Raw genomic sequence first — 20169 nt, 5'->3', positions numbered from 1 at the left:
AAAGAAGGACTATGCAATTCATCTGATCACTCTTCATAACATTCTGGAGTATATGCAAATTGCTATTATAAAAACTTAAGCAGCAACTTTTCCAATTTCCAATATTTATGTAATTCTCAAAACTTTTGGCCACGACTGTACATTACATTAAAAAAGTGTAAGATCAGTAGCTCAACCAACACAGATATACGGAGTTAGGTGCACTCTCCCATGGTAACACCCTTACCAAGTGGTATATAGTAAATTTGAGGAAAAATGTGGGAGGCACTCAACTATCTGGTGTTAGCATGGAATCATATACCAATAAACCATATACAATATACCATTAAAATTTTTAATTTTATTTAAGAGAACCATATATATTGAGAATCAATAAACGAATGAATAAAAATCAATGACAATAAATGGATTGTGTCTGCATGCTCCACATAATATTACATTTCTTTTGCTGAGTACATATTTTCTACTTGTCAATATGATTAATATTTTGCGGCATTATACAATAAATCACGTTAAAAAAAGCACACTTTAAAATATTAAGGATAAGAATAGACCAAAAAATTAAATATATAAAAAAAAAGCAAAATATGGGCAAAATTTATATATCACAATGTCCTCTGGATGTTTGAGATAATGATATCACAGTATTTTCAGTGTGAATAGCATATTATTTTCAGATTCCTCAAGTATTTGTGTCTCAAATAAATATTGAGACAACAAAATAATGTCCTTTGGTAAGAATCCGCTTATTAAAGGAACAATAGATCTTCTTTTAGTTTTTCACATAGACTGGTTCCTTTATAATATTCCTGTGAGGACACGGATGTCTATTTCACATACTACCCCATTATAGTAGATCAACTCGTTTATGTGGCTATGAAATGCCGATTCCTGGTTATATTTATCTCAATGTATCAATCCTGAATCCGTTTGGATGCATAAATAGTTCTTTGCTAGTATAGTTAGTTGATATTCCACTATTCTTGGTAAATGTTGTAAATTATCAATATTTCAATACTTATGTGATGTGAATTATTTAGAACATTTGCCAAGAATAGTAGAATATCAACTAACTATACTAACACAAATAATATTTTTAATCCCATATATGGTATATGGTTCCATGCGAACACCAGATAGTTGAGTGCCTCCCATATTTTCCTCAAATTTACTTGTACATTATGACTGTTCTCTTCTTGAGATGCATAAGGGCAATTTCACACAAGCGTATTTTGTGTAGGGGATGTGCTTTGTGTGACAGCAGAAGGCTGCTCCTTCCGGCATTATAATAATTTCCAGTCCCTGGCTCTCCTGCAGGTATTTAAGGGGCTCAGCCCTCTTCCAAGAGGCCTCAATGTCAAGGTCCTTGAGTTTGCTGGTTCCTGATACTCTCGTGTGCTCCAGATTTATACTTCGTTCTTGGACTCTGCTTATTATCTGATCCCTGCCTGCTTGCCTTGTCTCTCCTGTTGCTGACCCGGATTGCCTGACCTGTGCCGCCTGCCCTGATCTTTTGCCTGTCTGACTACGCCTCTGCCTCATCCTTCGGTACTGCACTGTTGCTCCTGGTAACGACCCCACCTGCCTGTCTACGTGTGTACTTCTGGTACCTACCCAGGTACGTCCTGGTCCGCCTGGACCAGCTGCCACTGTCCCGGGGATTGCTCTGGAGTAGCCCCTGGCAACTACCCTAACTGCTCAAGTCTAGCCTCACCATAAGAGGCTCTAGTGAAAACCAGGTGGGGATGGTGTGTTCAGGGTGATGTACAGTGTTATTTTCCGCGGTTTGCATTCAGGCCAGAGCACCTTCTTCCACATGTTTTATGTGTCCCCTACATGGGAAAACTACAAACTGGTGTTCATATGGCTTGCTTTCTTCTTGCCACTCTTCCATAAAGGCCAGATTTGTGAAGTACACAACTAATAGTTGTCCTGTGGATCTCTGCAGCTCCTCTAATTAGTGCTCTCCTTGCCTGGGCTGTCTGTTTAGGGGGACGGCCATGTCACGGTAGGTTTGCAGTTGTGCCATACTCCTTGCATTTTCAGATGATGGATTAAACATTGCTCCTTGAGATGTTTAGTTTTGGATTTTTTTTAATCTAACCCTACTTTACACTTCTCCAAAACTTTCTCCCTGACCTGTCTGTTGTGTTCCTTGGTTTTCTTGATGCTTGATAACTAATGTTTACTAATAAAACTCTGAGGCTTTCACAGTACAGATGTAGTTATACTGAAAATAAATTTACTAATTAGGTGACTTCTGAAGACAATTGGTCACATTGGATTTTATTTAGGGGTATCGGGGTACAGGGAGATTAACACAAATGCACGCCAAACTTTTCAGATTTTTATTTATTAAATATTTTCAAAACCATGTATCATTTTCTTTTCACTTCACACCTGCTTTTGTGTTGGTCTATCACATAAAATCCCAGTAAAATACATTTAAGTTTGTTGGTGTAATGTGAGATAATGTGGAAAAGTTGAAGGGGTATGAATACTTTTTCAAGGGACTGTATAAGGCCTCATCCACATTTCCGTGTCATTTTTCAAGTCCATGAAAAAAGTGTATGTGTTTCATCCGTGAAGCTGTTCATGTGTCCGTTTTTACCATCTGTGTGTCGTCCGTAATCCACGGACGATGCTCTTCTGAAAATTAATTTCCAGAGCATCTCTTATCAGTCTTTAGTGAAACAAGGATGCCATCCGTGTTGTGTCTGTGATTTTCACTGACTCATAGAAGTCCATGGACGTGTTTGGTCCTCATCACGGGCCAAAGTGTTGCATGTCTCCATGAATTTTTTACTGACCCATAGTCAGTAAAATAATACTGATGTGTGAACACATATGCCCCATTGTCAGATGGGTGCAGGTCCCACTTCGGCTGCCCTCCATTCCTTCTTTGTATGGCCCACCGAAAATAGCTGAGCACTGGCTCGTCTATTTCCGTTGGCCCCATAGAAGTGAATGGAAACGGTGGCCACGCAAGCGCGGTGCATTCCCATTCATTTTGGCTATTTTCAGTGGGCCAATAGGAACGCTTGGTGGTGTAATGACTGGGATATACCAATACCAGGGTTCTCTCTCTATAGGAAAGACGGAGAAGGCAAGGAAGGGGGAGGGGTGGCCCTGTATGTGATAGATAGCATAAAATCTAATTTAATACAAGTTAGTGAGACCAATTTAGAGTCCGTTTGGGTTACGTTGCAGCTTGATAATCATAAGGTAACTCGTGTAGGTGTGATATATAGACCACCTAGCCAAGTCAAAGAATTAGATGATCTACTAGTTGAGGAAATAGCTAAAATGACATTGAAAGGGGAAGTTATCATTATGGGAGACTTCCTGATGTAAACTGGAAAACCAAAATAGCTAGTTCTGCCAGGAGTACAGATATTCTAAATTTCCTACTGGGATTATCTCTACAGCAAGTAGTTGAGGAACCAACCCAGAAGGCCCTTTAAGATTTAGTATTCACAAATGGGAATTTGGTATCTGATATTACTGTAGGGAAAAGCTTGGGATCTTAGTGATCACCAGTCAGTGTGGTTTACTATAAGTACAGTGACTGAGTCACACCACACAAAAACAAAAGTTTTAGAAATACTGACTTTTCTAAAATTAGATTAGTGCTATCAGGGTGGAACCTATCAGAGTGGAACAGTTTCAATGGAGTCCAGGAGAAATGGGGCTACTTAAAATTGGCACTATTGAAGGCAACAGATAATTGCCTTAGGTTTGTCAGTAAAAGCAAAAAAAGAAGGGGACCACTGTGGTACTCAGCAGAAGTGGCCAAAATCATTAAAAACAAAAAGATAGCATTTAGTAATTATAAAAAAAATTAAAACGAGGATGACTGTGCCTAATGTTATAAATTTGCCAGAGAGGCCAAGCAAGTTATAAGAGCCTCTAAAGCACAGGCAGAAGAGAAATTAGCCCAGTCAGTGAAAAAAGGTGATAAGACAATTTTCAGATACATAAATAAAAAAAAGGAAACTAAAACAAGGAATTACCAAATTAAAAACAAAAGAAGGAAGGTATATGAAAGAAGATAAAGAACTAGCTGACTGCCTCAATGAATACTTCTGTTCAGTTTTTACTAAGGAAAATTAAGGAAAAGGACCTCAGTTAGGGAGGAAGACTAATGAATCTTTTGATGCATGTGTCTTTACAGAGGAAGAGGTTCGAAGTCAGCTGTCTAAAATTAATACAAATAAGTCACCGGGGCCTGATGGGATACACCCAAAGCTATTAAAAGAGCTTAGCGCGAACTAGCAAAACCATTAACAGATTTATTTAACCAATCACTGGTAACAGGAGTCGTCCCAAAAGATTAAAAGATTGGAAATTAGCAAATGTTATGCCCATTCACAAGAAATGTAGTAGGGAGGAATCGGGCAACTATAGGCCAGTAAGCCTGACATCAATAGTGGGGAAATTAATGGAAACCATACTTAATGAGAGGATTGTGGAACACCTAAAATCCCATGGATTGAAAGATGAAAAACAGCATGGGTTTACTTCAGGGAGATCATGTCAAACTAATCTTATTGATTTTTTTTGATAGGGTGACTAAAATAATAGATGGCGGAAGTGCAGTAGACATCGCTTATCTAGACTGTCCCACATAGAAGGCTTATCAATACATTGCAGTCTTTGTGCTTGGACTCCCATATTGTTGAATGGATTAGGCAGTGGCTGAGGGACAGACAACAGAGGGTTTTAGTCAGTGGGGTACCTCAGGGATTCTGGGACCCATATTGTTTAATATCTTTATCAGAGAAATTGCAGAAGGCCTCGATGGTAAGGTGTGTCTTTTTGCTGATGACACAAAGATTTGTAACAGGGTTGATGTTCCTGGAGGGATACACCAAATGGAAAAGGATTTAGGAAAACTAGAGGAATGGTTAAAAATCTGGCAACTAAAATGTAATGTTGATAAGTGCAAGATAATGCACCTGGGGCATAAAAACCCAAGAGCAGAATATAAAATCAGTGATACAGTCCTAACCTCAGTATCTGAGGAAAGGGATTTAGGGGTCATTATTTCAGAAGACTTAAAGGAAACCTGTCACCAGGATTTTGTGCATAGAGCTGGGGACATGGGCTGCTAGATGGCCGCTAGCACATCTGCAATACCCAGTCCCCATAGCTCTCTGCGCTTTTATTGTGTTAAAAAACAGTTTTGATCCATATGCAAATGACCTGATATGAGTCCTGTATCCGGAGATGAGTCAAGCGGAAGGGAGCCCAGCACCGCCCCGCGTCCTCTGAATCTCCTCCTTGCTGGCTGACGTCACAGAGCTGGAGCGCCGAAATCTTGCGATGCGCGAGCTAACGCATGCGCAGTGTCGGCATCATGTTCATTCCCTGTACTGGCATCAGCACAGGAAACGAACTACGCATGTGCTAGCTCGCGCATCGCGAGATTTCGGCGCTCCAGCTCTGTGACGTCAGCCAGCAAGGAGGAGATTCGGAGGACGTGGGGCGGTTCTGGGCTCCTTTCCGCTTGACTCATCTCCGGATACAGGACTCATATCAGGTCATTTGCATATGGATCAAAACTGTTTTTTAACACAATAAAAGCGCAGAGAGCTATGGGGACTGGGTATTGCAGATGTGCTAGCGGACATCTAGCAGCCCATGTCCCCAGCTCTATGCACAAAATCCTGGTGACAGGTTTCCTTTAAAGGTAGGCAGACAATGTCATAGAGCAGCAGGAAATGCTAGCAGAATGCTTGGGTGTATAGGGAGAGGCATTACCAGTAGACAGAAGGAGGTGCTCATGCCGCTCTACAGAGCACTAGTGAGACCTCATTTGGAGTATTGTGCTCAGTACTGGAGACCATATCTCCAGAAGGATATTGATACTTTGAAGAGAGTTCAGAGAAGAGCTACTAAACTAGTACATGGATTGCAGGATAAAACTTATCAGGAAAGATTAAAGGACCTTAACGTGTATAGCTTGGAAGAAAGACGAGACAGAGGGGATATGATAGAAACTGCTAAATACATAAAGGGAATCAACAAGGTAAAAGAGGAGAGAATATTTAAAAGAAGAAAAACTGCTACAAGAAGACATTAGTTTTAAATTAGAGGGGCAAAGGTTTAAAAGTAATATCAGGAAGTATTACTTTACTGAGAGAGTAGTGGATGCATGGAATAGCCTTCCTGCAGAAGTGGTAGCTGCAAATACAGCGAAGGAGTTTAAGCATGCATGGGATAGGCATAAGGCCATCCTTCATATAAGATAGGGCCAGGGGCTATTCATAGTATTCAGTATATTGGGCAGACTAGATGGGCCAAATGGTTCTTATCTGCCGACACATTCTATGGTTGCTGGACCCGACACTGCCACCCACCAGTTTGCCGGCTGCGATTACAAGATAGGTGCGGGTCCCAGAGGTGGGACACGCACCTATCAAACCATGGGGGCATATCCTAACGATATGCCCACATTGTTTGAGATGGGAATACCCCTTTAAGGCATCCATAAAATGCCATTTTTAAAGGGAGTAAAAAATGAGACAGAGGAGCAGCGTGAGGCCTACTAAGAAAAACTAAGAGCGTTCATGTGACATAAGTACCATGGAGAATCTGTTGTCCCCTGACTGAAGGGCTTTTTAGTAGGGTTCCATTCAAAAATCAGACTCCTCTTTATCAAGTTCTCTTATACATGCCCTGGGACATAAGACCATGTCAGCTCTTTAACTCTAGAAAATAACTGGTTAGAAACTTTCCTTTTCTTGATTTCTTATACAATTCGGAAAGCTCCAGCTGCATCCCAGTGTTATGGTAGTATGCCAAGGAAGCAGGAAATGACAGCTGTGGATGAGGTGAGCAGATGATGAGAGCATGTGCTGCTGCCGCCCAGCCAGCTAGCGCTGCAGTCCGAGCCAGTTACGATAAATGATATCGTGGCAGAGCAGATCTGCTAATGTACTGAGCACAAAACATGATTCTAGAAGAGGTAATGCTGCATCTGCAGAAAACTACTGAGAAAAAAATTTGACACAATTTTTAGACAAATGGTGTGCGTAAAAGTCAGCTCTGCTCTAAAGGGGGTGCCGAGATGGTGAAAAACGTCCCTAAAGCCACTTAATCCCCCACCACATCCAGTGTCACTGCTGCAGCCCTCACCTCTGGCTTGTGTTGACATGGATTAGATGGCTGCAGCGGTGACACAGCTGTATACTCCTTGTGTCCACTGCAGTCAATCAGTTCTATATATAGCTGAGGCCAATGATTGGCTGCAGCGGTCATGTGGGTCATACAGTTATGTCACCATTGCAGCCATGTAAACACAGACCAGTGGTGAGGACCATAATAGTGGCACTGGAAGGGGAGTGGGATTCAATGGGTTATTTAAAGGGAATGTATCACCAACATTTTTTTCTGCCAGTTAAAACCACATAGCGGTGCATATCCTCCAACCTGTTTTTATTTTATGATTACGGATTTTCTTAATTCTATTCTCTGAACATGATTATGGAGGCGGCCATTTTGCTTGAGCTGTTTTTAAGAGCATTTGGAGAAATGCTTTACAGCAGTCACATGGGCCATAGATACAATGGACAAGAGCTGACCCCATTGACTTCTATAGGAACATTTTCTAGGCATGCTCTGTAACCTGTCCAGAGGGCATTTTATATGGAAAGAATAGATAAGCTTTCACAATCGTCTATTAGGAATGGCGGATCCTTTGTTATCTGTGCACAGAGGTGACATCTGTCCTTGCAGTCCTGCCTGTAATGACAATGAGATAACTGCAGTAAAGTGATTTGTATAGACCAAGAAGTGCCGCCTATTATTAGGCCTAGTGGCCAGTGTGAAAACTGCAGGATGGTATGTTTTTTAAAGAGGACCTTTCACCACTTCTGACATGCCTGCCATGTATTCCCCATGTAACAACAATTCTCGAGCATCTATTTTTATGTCTGTATGTTGTGCCATTCCTCTATTATTTCTACTAGAAGTTATGAATGAATTGCTAGCAGTCTGCAGTAAGGGTACAGAGGGGTGGTAACCAGTTGGGGGTGTGTACCTGCACAGTCTCGTTCTATCCAATCAATGCTGCCATTTTCAGGTACACACCCCCAACTGGTTACCACCCCTCTGTACCTTTACTGCAGACTGCTAGCAATTCATTCATAACTTCTAGTAGAAATAATAAAGTAATGGCACAACATAGAGCCATAAGAATAGATGCTCCAGAATTATTACATGGGAAATGCATGAAGCTATTAAAACAGACATGTCAGAATGGTGAAAGGTCCTCTTTATATATAACTATTGACATGGAAAATTAAAAATAACGTAGCTAAAAATGGTTTAAAAATATGTTTAACATTAAAATGTGATTTAAACAATAGGTCCTTTTCTGATGACACATTCACTTTAAAGAGCTTTTATTTTAGCAGGAGTCCTGGCTTTGGGTAAGTTCCTCATTATCTCGGACAAACCCTTTAAGTGTTGTTGTAAACATGAGACTTAGATTTGACCAATATGTATCCTGCGTTTTTAGCATGATTAACAGTTGTCCACCCAGGGGGGTGATGAGAGGTCAAAATTTAATGCAAAATCAACTATTTATTCCTTGCCTAGGATGCAGCACCTATCAGACTTTTTGGGTTCATCCTGTGGATACTCCATACATGTTTCTGATGGGAATAGCCTGTTAAAAGTGCAAAACTATATTACAAGCCACTTTGACTCTTCCTATTCCAATTTTGCAATATCAAGCAAATAACAATTGCGGCACTAATGGAAATTGCTCACAGATGTTAGGAGGACGCTATAACTAAAATCATAAATTGTATTGGTATATTAGGTTAAAAATTAACGAAATGAGAACACAAATATCAGATCATGAAGATCCCATACCAAATATAAGATCAATACAAGATGCACCATTGGCCAAGTATTTGCATAGAGGTGCAACTCTTGTTGTATCTGTCCGTACTTGGTATGACTAATGAGGGTACATGTAGGGATAGTGATACACTTGCTAATAACTACCCCTTAATTCCTGGTGCTATCTAGATAACCTAATCCACCCCTAGTTTACATGGGTGAATGTAACAACACCTGCTCATCCCTCGCTACTAAACATTAATATACATAGTGCCTCTGTTATTTGCTGTGAAGTGGCTGACTAGAACATATTGCAAGCTCAGGCTCGACGCGTTTCTGGCTAATTCAAAGCCCTCATCAGGAGCCCTGCCTTGGTATCAGCACTTGTTTTAAAGAAAGTAACAAACAGACAAACAAACAAAGTAACAAACAAACAGATAAAAGCGCACTCCACCTCTCCATGTGGCAGCGCTATCGGCACTATTGCGGCCACCGATACCGAATCATTTACATGCCCTAACTCTGCCCATAGTGGGTGGTCCGGCCACTCACCAGAGCGGATGTCGGCAATCAACTTGGCCCCCGCCGTGATGAGACATGCAGTCACATCATATTCAAGGGATATAAAGGCGGATTTACACTGACAGGTAGGGACACCACATAATACACAAGAAAGCATGTGAAGCAAGAAGATGTAAATAAGGATACATATAAACCAATCATGGAGGGGACATCTTTAATAAATTATATAGTGTTGATCCGGAATAAACGGTAATATGATGACTGTTAGTGATCACAGCATTGTATGAGGGGCTTTGGTCTTAGAAAGGGGACACCGATGGTTGTCATGTAAAAGAAAATATATGACAAAGAGGTGTCATTGTGTCCTATTGTATCTCTTTATTAACTGATGGGACATAGGGGAGGGTACATATAGCTGGGGGGATAAATGACCCAAATCCTATAATTAAAATTGTAGTATCTCCATATTAGAGAAAGCAATTCTAGGAAATATAATCGTTGAGGCCATTGGGTCGCACAGTTTCAAGGCGGAATGTCCATTGGACATAGAGGCACTAAATAGATCCATCCCCCATGGTAGGGGATGTGATGCTTTAGTGACCACTCTACAGGAACTGGGCACCCATCTCCGACCCCACAATGAATTTGTGCTCCAACTGATGACATTCGTTCTGGAGCACAATACATTTCTCTTTGACAACAAATATTACCATCAAATAAAGGATGTGGCCATGGGAAGCCCATGTGCCCCTACCTTTGCCAATTTATATCTGGGCAGATGGGAACGTGACTATGTCATGGGGGATGAACTCAGAGAATGCTCATCATCTATCGAGATGTGGATAAGATACATTGATGACGTGTTTATTCTCTGGCATGGGGATACTGAATCTTTTTCGTCCTTTGTGGCCAAACTGAATAAGAATGACTGGGGTCTCTTTTTCACTTGGGAGACCCACCCATCCACCATCTCATTCCTGGATTTGACTACAAGAAGGAAGAGGGTGTTTTGGGCACACGTCTATTCAGAAAGGAGACAGCCACGAACAGCCTGCTCGGCTGGAGTAGCTGTCATCCACCAACACTTAAACGAGGCATCCCCAAGGGCCAATAGTTAAGAGTGAGGCGCAATTGCTCAACCATGCGGGATTTTCAATCTGCATCGTCTGACCTCCAACTGAGGTTTATATGACAGGGGTACCCAGATAGGGTTCTCAATCAGACATACCAGCACGCTTTATGCTGCGAACGAACTTCGCTTCTTAATCCACGTCCACAAAATGAGACATTAGAACAAATTCGCATTATTGGCAATTTTGATGGTTCACATGACCTTGTGAGGGGGATATTCTCTGAATTTTGGGGCATTCTACGTGCAGATCCTGACTTGGGACATTTGGTTGGTGAGAACCCATTAATTACATACAGACGTGTTGCAACATCAGGGACCACCTAGTGCATAGCTTCCACCAATCACAACCACAGGGCTCCAATTGGCTGCAAAATCCCCTGAAGGGTACGTTTAAATGTGGAAGGTGCATTGTGTGTAGTTCAATTAAAAAGGGCAACACATTCAATAGCACACATATGGGCCTGTCATATAATATCAGAACGTTTATTAACTGTAGGACAATGGGGCTGGTGCACCTTGCAACTTGCTCATGTGGTATTTATTATGTAGGGAAAACGCTGAGAGAATTAAGGAGACGCATCGGTGAGCACTTGGGGGATATACGCAGAGAGGCGGATACCCCGATTGCCCGCCATATGACGGAAGTCCACAGTGATAATACAGCTCAGATGTTCTTTCAAGGCATTGAAGTGATTGGACCGTCGCCGAGGTGCGGAGACATGGATAAACGCCTCTTACAGAAAGAGGCTCAATGGACATTCCGCCTTGAAACTGTGTGACCCAATGGCCTCAACGATCATATTTCCTATAATTGCTTTCTCTAATATGAAGATACTACAATTTTAATTATAGGAGTTGGGTCATTTATCCCTCCAGCTATATGTACCCTCCCCTATGTCCCATCAGTTAATAAAGAGATACAATAGGAAACAATGACACCTCTTTGTCATATATTTTCTTTTATATGACAACCATCGGTGTCCCCTTTCTAAGACCAAAGCCCCTCATACAATGCTGTGATCACTAACAGTCATCATATTACCGTTTGTTCCGGATCAACACTATATAATTTATTAAAGATGTCCCACCCCATGATTGGTTTATATGTATCCTTATTTACATCTTCTTGCTTCACATGCTTTCTTGCTTTGTTGTGTATTATGTGGTGTCCCTACCTGTCAGTGTAAATCCGCCTTTATATCCCTTGAATATGATGTGACTGCATGTCTCATCACGGCGGTGGCCAAGTTGATTGACTGCTGACGTCCACTCTGGGAAGTGGCTCATGTGAGCACTCCTATCTCCCGAGCGGCATCAGTGGATTGGGCGGAGTTAGGGCATGTAAATGATTCGGTTTCGGTGGCCGCAATAGTGCCGATAGCGCTGCCACATGGAGAGGTGGCGTGCGCTCTTATCTGTTTGTTTGTTACTTTGTTTAAAACAAGTGCTGATACCAAGGCAGGGCTCCTGATGAGGGCTTTGAATTAGCCAGAAACGCGTCAAGCCTGAGCTTGCAATATGTTCTAGTCAGCCACTTCACAGCAAATAACAGAGGCACTATGTATATTAATGTTTAGTAGCGAGGGATGAGCAGGTGTTATTAGCTACATTCACACATGTAAACTAGGGGTGGATTAGGTTATCTAGATAGCACCAGGAGTTAAGGAATGGTTATTAGCAAGTGTATCACTATCCCTACATGTACCCTCATTAGTCATACCAAGTACGGACAGATACAACAAGAGTTACACCTCTATGCAAATACTTGGCCAATGGTGCATCTTGTATTGATCTTATATTTGGTATGGGTTTTTCATGATCTGATATTTGTGTTCTCATTTCATTCATTTTTAACCTAATATACTATTAAAATTAATGATTTTAGTTATAGCGTCCTCCTAACACCTGTGAGCTATTCCAATTTGCCCCATCAATAGAGGCTCTTTAATAACCCCCTTTGGATATGTAGACGATCTTCTGTTACTTTAAAAGAGCCATTTCGGGCAGAAATTTGTGTATTGGGGTAGACGTGCACGTGACAATGAAGATCCTGTGTGTCCCTGTTGAAGCTGGATGAATGCCTGCATTGTTGGCTCATCCCTTACCTTTTCCTGTATCTCTTGTGTTTATGAGCACACTTGGCATTCACGTCCATGGACGTAATCTGCCAGAGGGTTCGGAGCAATTGTGTGGAGTCCGCAGAAGAAATATTTTCTTATCAAACGTGCCAATATGTGATATCATGGGATATGCACGCTAATAGCAGTTTGCATTGATGCTGCAGATGTGGCCTGTGCTATAGCAAAGCGGGTACATATTCGGTACACTGGCATATCCACGATTTTTATTCACGGTGAAACAAATTGTTTATGGGAATAACAGAGTTGACACATCTGTCAGCATACTGAAGGAAATGTGTGAGGAGGGGCGGTGGGGGTTATAGTTTGGAAATACTAAGACTTCACTTTGTATCCTGAAATAACTGCAGGTTGGCCCTGGCCTCTCGGCGCCATCACCTCATCTACATTTTGGTAATTTCTTACTTTGTGGGAACAATAGCTCTTCTGGCACACGCAGCAAACTTACAGGTGTTTCCTATCAACCGCCATAATGACGTGCCTTTTAAGTATTGTAATCCTATGCTCTATGGTTTACTATCAGTCCGTGCCAAGCCCTGCTTACACTACCTGCCAACCCTGGTGTGTATTGGGACATATCTTAAGATCTATAACCGTTCCCTTTGGGGTTGGCTTCAAGATGGCAACTTGCGAAATTCTTGTTGCTTTGTGACAAAGGTTTTCTTAGATCAGTTTATTGCCAGCTTATACAGTAGATTCTGTATGGCCAATCTGATGCTGGTTAAAGGAGTCTGTCAATAGTTTTGACCCTACTAAACTGCTGACCGCACTGGATAAATGAGAGGTAAGGGTGCGTTCACATCAGTGTTAAGAAATCCAGCAGGCTGTTCCTGCAGAACAAGCAAAGTCAGGGGCGGATTGGCCATAGACCCTACAGGGAAATTTCTGATGCCTAGGAGGGCCACCCAAGCTAATGATCTGATTCTCTCTTACGCACCTGGCCAGCAATCATAGGTGCCCACATGAATTCAACTGTATTGACGTCAGGACAGTGATACAGTTGAATACTGTGGTGCAGGTGGCAGAATTTTATGCTGCACTGTGGTATTTGGTTCAGTTGTGGCGGTATATTGTTCTGCACTATGGTATTGCTGGCCCTGCCTACTTCCTTTGTCCCTGCCTACATATGTTGCCCCCACCTTCAGTCAATTTGGACCCACCTGCAACATGGGGCCACTTTTAGTTCCCAGTCCGCCCCTGGGCAAAGTTCACTGTAGCCAGATAATGCTTGAACCACCGTATCCCTGGTTGACTGTACTGGCATCTCACAGGGATCCAGCAGTTTCTGGGCAGAAATGCCACCTTTCAGCTGGCCAAAAAGTTCTGTGTACGTGACTTTTTGTCCGATCGAAACCCAGGGTTTCTGCCGGAAACTAGACGGATTCCATTATAGTCAATGGGCATCCGGTGGTTCATTGCACTGGATACAGTGAACTTCAGCAGGTTGTTCCTCTGCCTGAACAAGCTTCCAGATTTCTTAACGCTAGTGTGAACCTAGCGTTAAGCTGTTTGAACATACCTAGGGTGATGGTCATGCTACTTGCCTGACTGAGGAAATCCAAATTTTAATCCCCTCATGTGTCCAAAGCTCTCTGCACTGAATGCACCAAACCACTCCTTTCTCTGGTGACAGCTCTAGCCATCTCCTGGTTGGATGCTACAGTTGTCAGTCGAGCAAAGGGGAGTGCAGACCGCCCAGGACACTACATGAAGGGAACGCCCACAGGACTCTTGCAATCACCCAGTGAGTATAGTGGTATATTTAAAGGGGTTGTCTCACTTCAGCAAGTGGCATTTATGATGTATACAAAATTAATACAAGGCACTTACTAATGTGTTGTGATTAGAGATGATCCGAATTTATTTGCAGCGAATCGCGTTAAAAAAATGCTATTTCCTGGCTGCAGAGAGCGTTTATAGTGGTGTAGAACACTGTGCCTTGCAGTAACACGCATAGGGAGTCTGCTGTGGTAGTAAAACAATACTGTGATTCAGTATGACATGCAGATGACAGGCGTCGCTCTTAGAATCACTGCACACTTCACCTATTTGGCCAAAACTGACCAACTAACTATGAACTCAGCCTTACAGGTCGATGTTAGCGTCAAGAAGCGCACTCCTTTTACACCGTCGCCAGCTGATTCCACATAGATGTCTACAGAACCTGCTCTATTAAACACTTATACAAGTAGAGCCCCCCGACAGAGTGGAGGGGGTGTCAGCAGTAAGTTTGTGTTGACGTTACTGATTATTTTCCTCTTCCTCTGATCCGTCAGAACAATAACCCCCAAAAAACGGATCCTGTCTGTTGAGCATCCGCCTTCACTCAGTCAGCATTTGGTCAGTAATCCATCAGTATTGCTAATGCCCAAAAAAGACAGGAGTGGATCCAAAACAGAGATGACCGAGTCGACCATTCAAGAACCACTGGGTTGCTGGTCAAGACACAACCGCTAGATGACACCGGGAGCTCAGGCCTCTCGCTGCGACTCCTGCTGCCACGCTCCCTTACTCTGCTGTGACCTCTGCCTGCTCCAGAAACCTTTAGGCCTCTGCCACTCCTCTGTTAGATCAGATAAATAAATAAAAAGGAAATCAAAACACCCCAAAAAAGTCTGTAATTTTCTCACTTCACTACACACTGGCTAATCAGCCCTTTTTTTCCCCACTAATACATGCCAAAAAGGGCTGTAATTTTCTCACTTCACCACACAACAGCAAATACTTTTTTTGTGCCACTAATACACGCAAAAAAGGGCTTTAGAACATATAACTGCACCGCTGAACGGCAAATAATTTTTTTTTTGTGCCACTGACACGCCAAAAAGGGCTGTAATTTTTGCACTTCACCACACAACGGCTAATAAACCCTTTTTTTCCCACTAATACAAGCTAAAAAAAAATGCTGTATCAAACAGCACTTGCACCCCAATAACAAGAACGGTTTGCTGGAATTACAGAGCTGTATAATGGCAATTTTGATCCCCAGTCAGTGCAGCAAGGTGTAATAGGATTGTTCCTATTACCCAGGCTGTAACCTCCCATACTGAACCCTGTTCTACATAAATGCTGTGGAATGATTCCTCCCTATCCTTTCCCTACACCTTGAATAATCTTTCCCTGAACTTGTAAATCGTTTTTTTAGCACAAAGTTTTTCCTAGCACGGTCCCTAGCTCCCTGCATTAAGTACACTGGAAAATGCCAGAATTCCAAAATGTCTGAGGCTATTTATAGGGCTGTGACATCACAGGGCTGATTGGCTGCATACATGGCATTATGGGTGATCCCGCGTTCCCAAAGTTCCTTGCTCCATGTGTCCTCACACGTGCAGCAGCCATTTTAGGAAAAAATGCGATTCGTTACCACGAAGTGTGAGGAAATTCAGATTCGGAGCGAATTGAATTTTTCCTGAAATTCGGATTGAATTCCACTTCGTCAACTTCGATTCGCTCATCTCTAATTGTGATTGTCCATATTGGCTCTTTTGCTGTCTGGATTCATTTTTCCATCACATTATACACTGCTCTTTTCCATGGCTACGACCACCCTGCAGCCCATCAGTGGTGGTCGTGCTTGCACAGTGTAAGAAAAAGAGACGGCCTCTCTGGCGGCCAGGAGCATGGTATCACACGTAGGCTGGTGCTTTTTCCTATATTGTGCAAGCACAGCCACCGCTGCTGGATTGCAGTCTTTGCATTGCATTATGCTAAAAAAAATTCCTACCACATTCAATTCACTGCACTCATGCATATTTTCTGTGTGGAATCCACACCAGAAATCTGCAACTAGTCCGCCACATCTGAACGTGACCTAGTAGTTCCTCATTAGTGCTGTTTGACATGCCAGCTCATTCTGACATCTGATCAGAGTGCTGTGGGAGGGCGCCTACAGAAATTACACATTTGAATAAACATTTGATTCTGTGTTTTCATTTTCGTTTTTAAATTAACGGGCTAGACAACTACATGCTATGTTCTCTAGTTGTGAACAGAGCCGAAAGTCATCATGTCAATGAGGTGGAAAGTGAGATAAGGAATAGCATATGAAAAAGCATATCAAAAATAATTTGTCCTTTTGAATCCGTTTTTTGCTTTACACCTAAATAAAAATGTCTTAGCCGGTTATTGTTAAACGCTACTATAAAATTAAGGACTAATGCACTACTAGGTTATTGGCTCAGATTATGCACTACTGGTGAAAATCACCAAACGTCTAAAGTCTCAATCACACGTCAGTGTTTTCCATCAGTGATTCTGAGCCAAAACCAGGACTGGACCCTCCACCGACATAAGGTATAAGGGAAAGATCTGCACCTGTTCTGTGTTTAGAGCTGCGCTTGGTTTTGACTCAAAATCACTGATGGAAATCAGTGAAACGACTTTGAGATAACCACGAAAGATTGCATTGAAAATTGATCTTCTGTGGTTTCTATTTATTAAAGTGAGTCTGTCCCCATCCTGGACAGTTAGTATGGCATTGTAGCTCTGCAACTGTCGTTTCGAAACATACCTAATTGTAAAGTGCTGCATAATATGTTGGCATTATATAAATATTATTATTATACTTTTATGTGCTACCCACTCTTCTCTAGCCCCCCAAAAACAACTTCTTATAATTATGCTAATGACCTGAAAGTGCCCAGTGGGCGGAGCCCAGCCGTGCCCCTCACAACCGAGCCCTGCTCCTCCCCTTTTCTTCTTCTCTCCACCTCTTCAGCTCGACATCATGATGCTGCTGCAGTTCTCACATAGGCGCACATCATACTCGTGTGCGCCTGCGCTGTCTGTTGTGTTTTGTTGGCAGCGGCTTCCCTAATTGTACTGTGCATGCGGTTTCTCGTGCAGGGGGTCATAGTAAATGACCGTCAATGTCTTCATCTAATGATCTAAGAGAAACAATAATAGTCTAGATTTCTCTTGTAATAACTGAGCTTTTATGTATTTGCAATATCGATTGTAAAATGTCCATTAAGTAGGACAAATAACAATGAACGCTTCTGCCTATTTAGGCTCCATTCACACGTCCGCAAAATGGGTCCGCATCCTTTCCGCAATTTTGCGGAATGGGTGCGGACCCATTAATTCTCTATGGGGACGGAATGGATGCGGACAGCACACAGTGTGCTGTCTGCAGCCGCAATTGCGGAGCGCGGCCCCGATTTTGGGTCCGCAGCTCCGCAAAAAGATAGAGCATGTCCTATTCTTGTCCGCAGCTTGCGGACAAGAATAGGCATTTCTATGGAGGTGCCGGGCTGGTGTGTTGCGAACCCGCAATTTGCGGGTCCGCAACACACCACGGACGTGTGAATGCAGCCTTACTCAGCTGCATAATAGGCCGACGGGTATTTCCCCTGACTTTCCGATAAACATGGACGTTTAAAGGGGTATTCCCATCTTGGCCTTTCATAGATGAGATGGGAATAACATGAGTTATAGAAACATCTGAGCTGGTGAATGGAGGCTATAGCACAGCAGAGGACACTGTTACTGGTAAATCAGGATTTATGGAAATGGTATGCTGTACTGTTCTCGTCGTTTTCATTCACTCCTATGGGACTTAAGGAAACAAATAAGTGCAGGTCACTTGGCCATTTCTGTAACTCTGCCTACCTCCGGCCAGCGAGCGTGAGGGCTAAGTGCCTGTGCTGTGGATTGGAAGCGCAAAAAGTCAGCATCCACAAACGGCCAGTGCCCGTGCATTGCGGTCCGCTGCACGGGCCCTGAGCCATTACTCTTGGGTGCATGAGCCCTTAATGTGAAGACATGCCTATGCTAGGAACGTCTGGCAGCAGCTTTTCTAGCACAGCAAATGCCTAGGCATAATCCATGTGTCCCCAGCATTTACTGTCATGGGACCAGAAGGGCACTCTTGGCATTCATTAGTTATGGGGGTCATATGTGTCAGTCTATGCTCCGGACATATACAGTACCTCCGACATGTAGGAAAAAAAAGTCTAGTTTATATCAGATTTCTTCCTTTTTTAGACTAATCAGATGGCACTATGAGTTCCATATCTAAGCCCCTTTTTATTTTTTTTAGATTATGCTGGAAATGAGCTGTGTAAATAGCTTTTAAAAAATGTATTTTCTACTGATTATATAAAAAAAAAAAAAAACATTTCAAAGGACCCCCTTTTCCCCCCTGATTGTATTAACCTGTGCTCTCAACCAGGGTTCATTTTGAGGCATAATTGAAGGATGTCTTTTTGCTATACGGGACTGGATTCCATCGATGGAAAGGCTTCCCTGCTTGAGACCGTGTAAATGGCTTGCATCCTATTTCTTCACCTTGGTTGATCTGCAGTGGTCTAGGTACGTTAAGAAGCAAAAAGCATAATGGAATTGCAAGATGTCACATATTTTTGACCAGAAGTGTCCAGTGAGTCTCTGAAAAACAGAATACTGTGCCAACCAGTGATCGAGAAGCTTTAGATTAACAAACCCAAGACACGATACGAAAGCCAGAACAAAGTACATCCTTGAGGTTGCATCTCCGTATTTTCTTTGCAGTCTCAGTCCAGAGGTAAAAGCCCATAGGATATGTACGGCCAGGGCTAGTTCAAATCCTTGTGGATGGACCTTACTCAGGAAATAACTGCTCAGCGAGAAGAACTCTACCGCTAGGAAGTGTTTACTGCCCCAGCTGTTCAGTATAGAGTTGCACCAGATAATCGCCCAAGCAAAAATAGGCAACGTAAACCACTGATCTAGAACTGCAGCCCATTGTGTCTGAGTCCATATCCTGGCCCACTGGACTGGTCCATATACCACTGCCATCCAGGAAAAGATGTTCTTCAGATAACGTCCATTCTGGCCTTTCATTACTGTAGCCTTTTCATCTTGGGCTAGCCAGTATATACCCAGTATAACGTATCCGAGGTTAATGAGGGAGTTAAAGGGCATGGAGAGGAAACCAGGAAATCCTGGTATAGGCTTTTCAGCGTAGTGACTGTAACCAAGTTCTGTACTGACCGTGTCCAATACACCAGTGCCAACAATCACCAGGCACACTGTTACAGTGCCGAGCACGTGCCACAGTGAGCGGTCTTGTCCTGTAACCTTTGATATTTTCATTTTCAAAAATTGAAGTATGGCTGCTGAAGAATGTGACCAGTAAGCTGAGGGAGCGAGAAGCGGCAGGCCGGGACGCCTCTAATGTCTTCACCTCCACCCCCGTTTGGCTTTCAGCAGATTATGCACTTCCTGAATGTAGCAGTGCACAGAGGCGGTCTAGTGCTGCAGAGGCTGGAGCTTTCCACATAGATTCTCATGCACTTTGCTCAGCTCCCTGCCGTGCAGGTTTTGTTTAGTAGCAGTATATGCAGACGTCATCCGGCTTTCTGTAAGAAATATTGCAGCTAGTTTAGTGGTTTTCTGCCCTAAATGAGACTTTAAATTGTGACACTGAATGTAGTTATACACATCTATTAGGAAATTATTATTCTGTTAGATACTCATATGATATGTTTTATATAAATGAGGTCGAATGAGATGTATTAGGCATCATGCACACAGCTGTGACCA

General features: G+C 42.6%; 1 protein-coding gene across 1 annotated transcript; it reads right to left on the bottom strand.

The window, feature by feature from the left end:
- Positions 1-18703: 18703 nt before the first annotated feature.
- On the bottom strand, positions 18704-19942 carry TMEM187 (transmembrane protein 187). Its single transcript, XM_040405707.1, has one exon. It carries the CDS (start codon positions 19717-19719, stop codon positions 18922-18924), a length of 798 nt encoding a protein of 265 aa, XP_040261641.1. The 5' UTR covers positions 19720-19942; the 3' UTR covers positions 18704-18921.
- Between the last annotated feature and the right edge of the window lie 227 nt (positions 19943-20169).

This window comes from Bufo bufo, chromosome 8 (assembly GCF_905171765.1).
Source record: "Bufo bufo chromosome 8, aBufBuf1.1, whole genome shotgun sequence".
Classification (NCBI taxonomy): Eukaryota; Metazoa; Chordata; class Amphibia; order Anura; family Bufonidae; genus Bufo; species Bufo bufo.
The sequence above is the reverse complement of the archived record's forward strand: the minus strand, read 5'-3'. Positions and strand labels throughout refer to the sequence as shown.